Raw genomic sequence first — 7,161 nt, forward strand, 5'->3', positions numbered from 1 at the left:
AGGATATTTGATTTTAAAGTGACCTGATTCCTTCAACCACTGGAGTATTGAGCTGGTAACTTACACATTCTCACATGTATCTTCCCGGGTGTTACAAACATTGCCACAGCCACAACAGCAGCCTCACATGAACAAGACTGATTTCTAGTTGGTGGGAAAAAAAAACCAGCAGAAGCATCATTCAGACAAATACACTGTTATCAAGCATATAATGCTGGGAGTGAGGGGAAGACTAAACAATTGAAACAAAAAACCACTAACAGAATACATTGAATTATTCCAGTAGCTTCTCAAGGTCTCCATGAGGCATCAAGCTGCTTTTCTTCATCAGTAGTCCATAAGCCTGAAATTGCATACCCTTCACATCATTCTGTTTTCACTTTTTTATTCTCCTTTCATTTCAGTTTCTTACGCTAGTATTTCTCCCACAAGTTTGCATACATTTGAAGTAATTCAGGAACTACAAAAAAATTTAGTTAGCTCTTCTAGATCATATGCAGGCAGGTCAGACAAGCACTTTCAGTGGCTTGGGACAAGAGGTGCAATCACAGTCCAATGTATCATTGTGCACTAGGTTCCAAGGCAATAATGCTATGTGAACTACCCTAAGAGGAAGTGTAACGGTTTATGCAGCATTTTATATCATTACATCTATGAATTCTTTACAGTCCTGTAATTGGTAGGCAGGAGGTTATCACTCCCCTCCCATAACTCATTTAAAAACAACAAACTAAACCTTGACATAAAGTGGAAAAGAATTCAAGAGCCAGTTTGCTTTCCCTTTCCCTTTTCTCACCCACACATCCCTAAATAAAGTTCACATGGGTTAACTGCTACTATGCAGTTTTCAAATATGTACCAGGTAAAGCCACAGCCTGATTTGCATGCAATTTTAACATATCCCTACTTTCATTACAATAAAATTTGAACTCCTTATTAAAGTAGAAAAATGTTTTGTTCTGCTCTATTTAGAAACATGTTTGAAGGACTAAGCTGTGCAAAGAGCTTATAAAATCCCACTACATTTTCCCATCATACTTTTAAATGATTCCTAGCAACATTCTGATTAGACATTGAGTATATTCCGTATTTACTTTTTGTAAGGTTTTTGTGCTTGTTTTTCAACATGCCAAGGATTTTTCTCATCCATGTCACTGCCTTGATTGAAATACACATGCAAAGTTGAAGAAAAATACAGGCTAAGTAAATCCACAACCTACCTTGAGATTACCTAAAATGCTTTCAAGTATTTTGCTATAGTAGTACTTTCACACGACTTTCATTATAATGCAGGAATTAACAGAAGGGTGAGGGGGAAATTACAACCAAATAATACCTGCAAAAAGCATATACAGAATTTTCTACAATCTTTACCTTGAATTAAGTTAATGTACAGTATAGTCTGAACTTCCAGCAATTATGAAAAGTCTTTGCAGTTAACAATATGCAATTTAGACATCTTTAACTAAAATCAAAGACTTAAAAAGATGAGGCTGTATAAACATTTAACTTCAGGAAATTTGTTAAGTTTTGCTAAGCTAAAGGTATGAATTAGACCCCTGTAGCACATTTTGATTATTTGACTCAAAAGGAAACTGAAGAAAACAAACAGAAAACCTTCCAGGAAGTAATATTATTCCTTCTCAAAATTTAATCTCCTAATGTTTCCTTATTAAGTTATCAAAAGCATGATTGGATAATAGAAGTGATGCCTTTATAATTTTGTGAATAATGGATTTTATTAAGTTAAAGCAAACAGCCAGAACAATACATATGCAACTTCTACTACACACAATATAAAGAATGTAAATTATAACCTCTGTAAAACAAAAGAAAAGGAGGTACTAAAAAAGCCAACACAGTGGTTACGGACTATTCCATCCCTGATAACAGGCTGGGTTCTGTGTTCAAAGAACTGTTGTTATTTGATTATTTAAACTGAAATAGCATGAAATACAGATTCAAGTATAAATAAAAAGTTAATGGAGTTACAGATTCTATGAGAAAAAACTCTAGGTTAGTGAGGGGGGGGAAAAAGTTTACTAGCAAGAGGTCACGAATGGGCTCAGGTTTCTATTCATAGTGGTGAGGGACAACAGGAGAAATTACCCAGGATTTTTGTAACAATTCCTTTAATAATACACCACTTTCATAACAGAAGTGTTTTACACTTGCACAATGTTAATAACTTTATTATACATGGAAGCCTGTAATAGGCTGATTACACAATAAGACTGCAAACAACCACTGGTACCTTCCTGACAACAGAAAAGTACATAAGACTGAAACATCACCAAGAGTACATAAAAAACCATCATCATAAACATCACCAAAAATTACATTAAAAAACTAATCAAAAAATTCATTTGCAAAAAGTGGTTTAGAGCAGTGCCACTGCGTTTCAGCAGCTTTGAATGGCCACCAGTATTTCTAGCAGGTTTCCATGGCTCCACAGGCATTAATCAGGATTCACATATAATAAATAATGTACCACAAAATATACATAAAGTAAGGCAATAATTCCAAAGAAAAGTTCTGTTGATATTAACAAGCCACTCAAGTTCTACTTTTGTAGTTGATGCCATCACCAGAATCCTTTGATGGAATTGCAGCCTTAGGCCCTAAAAGCCTGCCATGATGAACTGCTGCAAGCCCCTCTCTCCATAAAGAGCTCCAGTGACACCACCGGGACACTGCTGGGCACAGGGGTCTGTGGTAGCTGATCCTGATGCAGGATAGGGGCCTCACTATGTACAACTGGGAGTCGATTATTTCTTACGGTACATGGAAACCTCGACATCGTTCTAAAACAGGTGGGCGTTCATTGTTCATCACCTGATGTCATAAGACATCAGAAAGTACATCATAAAATATGCACTTTCTGGAATGTAAATCTTTTTAAATGCTAGCTATTAGTTTGGGATGAGAGAGAGTAGGGGAAAAGGGAAAAAAAAAAGGAGTAGGGAAGGGGAGGTGGGTGGGGGGGCAGGTAGACAACCAAGATCAAGTCCAGAGGAACCAGGAACACAATAAAATAGAGGGAACCCTTTACACTAAAAGAATGTGAGAAGGGGAAGAGCAGAAGATGGACTTTTTTGAACCGTGTGTAACAAATAATGTATCCCAAAACCCTATCTGGATTAGGACTGTAGTTTCAAGTTGGGGTTCTAATGACATGAACCAGCTGCACACATTTTGCTCTCACGGTTTGTGTCAACAGAATCTCTTTACGGAATTACAGTCTTACACAGAAGTTCTGGGGACATTACTGTTCAATTAAAGCTACCGTGCTGGGCTCATCGTGCAGACCCAAGAATATTTGCTCCACCTGCCTGGAATGAGCATCACCTGGAAGAACAGGAGTACTTTAAAAACAACAAGATTTAGGTAGCAAAATTCTTTCAGATCAGCTGACATAAGAGACAGCAATTTGAAATGTCAAAGATCCCTTCCTTAAAAAGCTGAGATATATTTGTCATCATCTGTAAATTGGAAGTTCCAATACACTTGCGGTGCATAGAATTCCCATGCTTCATTACACTTTCCTGAGAGTAAAGCAATTAGAATAAACTTTAGTCCTAGGAACAAAGTTAATTTTTTGCATTTTAAAATCTTGGGCTATTCCCTGACAATCTACATAATGTAAATTTGATTGCTAAACATTGTCACTTGAACAAAAATGCTATTTTAAAACTATTGATTTTTGATTAAAAACCATAATAAACAGAGCTAAAAAAAATCACACTAACAAAATAAACTAAATATGAAAAGTTGCATTGAAAGGGCATGTTACATTATTCTTAAAAGGACCGTGTAGAAACATTCCAATGGCAGTGTTGTCAAAGTAAAACAAATTACATTAAGAAGACCCCACAGCCTGGTCACAGTCAGGACCTTACCTGTAACTCTGGCTGGTTGGGGTTTTTACTCGTGTACTACATGGCTCACTTACATCAGACATCATATTTGTATACCCTGAGAAATCTGACACTGAAGTCCTTACTCTATGGTCCACTTCTCCATTAGAGTTAGTGATAAAAGTCATTGGCACCCTGCTGCCCGACTTGAACTGAGAACCAAACGCTTGTGCAAAGTTCTCGATCTGGTAGGTTGCTCTAGGCTCTATGTCCTTCTGAGGATCTATCTGGCTGGTTAACTCCTGAGACGGGATCTGAAAGCTCGTTGAGGATTCTAAGTTTTTCTGTTCCTTCTGGCCAGTCAGTTTCTGAGATGTTGACTGGTAGTTCGACGAAGTCTCCAAGTTTTTCTGTGGATCGATGAGATCATCCAGCTCTTGAGAAGGAGTCAACTGTTGATGCGAAGCCTCCAAAGCAGACAAGTAAAAGCCTGGCTGAGAGCCAAGCAACATCCCAAATGGAGGTTTTGGCAACGCAGTTGGCAATACTGAGGTAACGGACTGGCTGAAGCCACACTCAAGGGGAGATGTAGTGTATATCTGCTTGTCTGGAAACAGAGTGTGGTTATGGAGAGTTGAAGACAAGCTAACAAACTGGAAACTGGGTCCAAAAGCAAAACCAGTGCTGTTGGTTGTTCTTTCAAAGGCTTGTTGGAGGTATTTTGAGTATTCTTGCAACATGCTTGCCTTATCGTTTGAAACTGTTTGAGAGTTAGGGCTCAAGTTTTCTTCCTGAACCATGTCTGAATGTTCTCCTGAGGTGTGCAAGTCCACACGCTGTTCAGTTATACTGAAAGGATCTTCTTTCTGGCCTTCTGATTTGTGAGAGTACTGGTCCAAAAGGCTCTGTAAGACTTCATCAGGAATACCAGACTTGTCATGGCAAGACTTGATTTCATTATTTAAAGATGTTGAATCAATAAGAGATAAAGGAGCTTCGTTATCCATAACGCTAACACCTGGAGACTGGATGACGGACTGCTGGGAAGTCATGTGTCCGACATTAAGTGAAAAGGCACTGTTACTGCTTGCAGTTTGTAAGTATCTTCTTTTCTTTGAAAACTGCATGGCATCATCATAATTGCTACTTATCTGACCCGGTTTACCACCTGTACTTTGGAGAAGGCCAATAGATTCTACACCGGTATTGGCTACTAGGCCTAGAGAGCCACTCTGTTTCCCAGACAGTGGTTTTTGCCCCAAAATATCTGGCAGTGGTGATACAAAATTAAGGTAATTTTTGTCTCCTTGTTTTCTGCTCGCTTTTTTCAACACCAATTTTGGCACCTTTTTCTGAAGTTCTTCTACACCTGTGCCAACTAGACCACCACTGGAAGACACAATTGGAATATCAACTGCATAACTTGGCATGGCCACATTACTTGTAACTTGAGATTCAGCGATTTTGCTGCTACACTTGCTTCCTTTGTTTTCAGTGGACGTATTTTTTGTTTTACTTTTTCTCCTTGAGGAACTTGTATTTCCCTGAGACAATGCAGCCAAGCTACCCATGCTATTTGATGATCCAGGCTCCATTCCGGCCCCTGCTTTACCTATGGCTTCACCACATGTTCTTCTGTGCTTTAACAGTCTATCAGTCCTTGAAAAATACTGCTGACAAGTGTCACATTTGTATGGCTTTTCTCCACTATGTGTCCTCTTGTGTCTTTCCATGTGGTACTTCTGGATGAACTTCATACTACACTGGTCACACCCAAAAGGCTTCTCCCTACTGTGGATCTTCTCGTGTCTCTGCAGCAAGTACTTCTGGATGAAGCCCATGCTGCACTGGCTGCACTGGAAAGGCCTCTCCCCGGTGTGGATGAGCACGTGCCTGCGCAAGTGATAGGAGCTCCTGAAGGCAGCACTGCAGTGTTCGCAGACGTGAGGTTTCTGGTTGGGGGACGCGACGGCACCTTCCCCATCTCCCACCAGGGGGGGTTTGGATGAAGCGCTCGGCTTCCGCTTGGCTTTGATTCCCTGAGTTTCTGGCTTTGGCCTCTTTGCCTTCTTGACCTGGGCGTCGTGCTTTGGCTCACCCGCGCTCCCTGGAGCGCCCTCGCCTCTGCCGGTCAGCAGCAGGTCTCGGTGGGGATGCTGGTGCAGGTGGTGAAGAAGGCTGAGGTCCTGGATCACGCTCTGGCCGGTTCCTTCGCCGCTGCCCAGGCCCGGGGGTCTCTCCTCGGCCGCTCCCCCGAAAAGCCCCCCGTAGTGGTGATGGTGCTGCGACTGCTGCTCCTCCTCCTGCTCGCTGGGCTTCTCTTGCTTGATGCTCACCAGAGACTGCAGGAAGCCCCAGGGGCTCCTCTGCGAGGAGGGCGCGGAGGGGAAAGCTCCCGCCGGCTCCTTCTTGAAAGTCACGTCCTGCGGGGGCGGAGGCGCCGGGGGCTCGCCCGCCGCCGTGGAGGAAGCGGCGGCGGCGGCCGGAGGTAACACGCACTGCGGGGGGTGCTGGGCCGCCGCGGGGGGCGCGGCCGCCCGGGCGAAGCTGGTGACCGGGGGCAGGCGGTGGTTGAACATCACCATGCCGGGGGGGAACGTCGGCTCCATGGCCGCCGCCCTCTTGCCGCCGCCGAGGAAGCCGCTGCCGAGTTTCATCCCCCGGGAAGGCGGGCCGGAGAGGAGGCGCGGCCCAGAGGGGCTGCGGGACCCGCCGCCCGCCCGCCCGCCAGCCGGCCGGACCGCGCCGGCTCAGCGGGCGGCTCCCTCGGCGGCCCGGCAGCCGCCGCCCGGGCGCATCGCCGCCTCCCGCCCCGCGCCCGCGGCGGCCCCGGCCCGGCTGCACTTACGGCTCCCGCCGCCGCCGCCAGTTACAAATATCGCCGCGTCCGCTCCACAATGGAATTAGCAGCGCCCGCCCCGCCGCACATGCGCGCCGCGCGGCACGCTGGGAGCCTCGGCCGCACGGGCCGCGGGCGCGCAGGCGCGGCGCGGGGGGCGTAGGGTGGGCGCTGCCCAGCGCGGGGCCGGGCCGGGCCGAGCGGCACCGCCGGGACGCGCTCCGGAAGCCGCGGGATCCCTGCGGGCAGAGCCGGGCACGGCCTCGGCCCCCGGCACGGCCCGGATAACGGGACCCGGCAGCGCCGCCCGCCCGCGGCGGGACGGGCGCAGCCCGGGAGCGGAGCGCAGGTGCTGCCCCGGAACGCGCGGCAGGGCCGGTCCCGGGCTGTGCCAAGCCCCAGCGCGGGCAGCGGCTGCGGCTCTCGCGACGCGGGTGGAGAAGCGGCAGATACAGAAAGGCTAAA

General features: G+C 46.0%; 1 protein-coding gene across 1 annotated transcript; it reads right to left on the reverse strand.

Annotated features, from left to right (window-relative positions):
- Positions 1 to 1,713: 1,713 nt before the first annotated feature.
- Positions 1,714 to 6,514, reverse strand: ZNF281 (zinc finger protein 281). The gene has a single exon (XM_059478249.1). The coding sequence runs from the start codon at positions 6,512 to 6,514 to the stop codon at positions 3,896 to 3,898; it is 2,619 nt and encodes an 872-aa protein (XP_059334232.1). The 3' UTR covers positions 1,714 to 3,895.
- Between the last annotated feature and the right edge of the window lie 647 nt (positions 6,515 to 7,161).

Source organism: Ammospiza nelsoni, chromosome 9 (genome assembly GCF_027579445.1).
Source record: "Ammospiza nelsoni isolate bAmmNel1 chromosome 9, bAmmNel1.pri, whole genome shotgun sequence".
NCBI classification, from domain to species: Eukaryota; Metazoa; Chordata; class Aves; order Passeriformes; family Passerellidae; genus Ammospiza; species Ammospiza nelsoni.

Bases quoted from the DNA above. Each gene is read 5' to 3' on its own strand.
- ZNF281 (XM_059478249.1), bottom strand. From the start codon at position 6,514: ATGAAACTCGGCAGCGGCTTCCTCGGCGGCGGCAAGAGGGCGGCGGCC.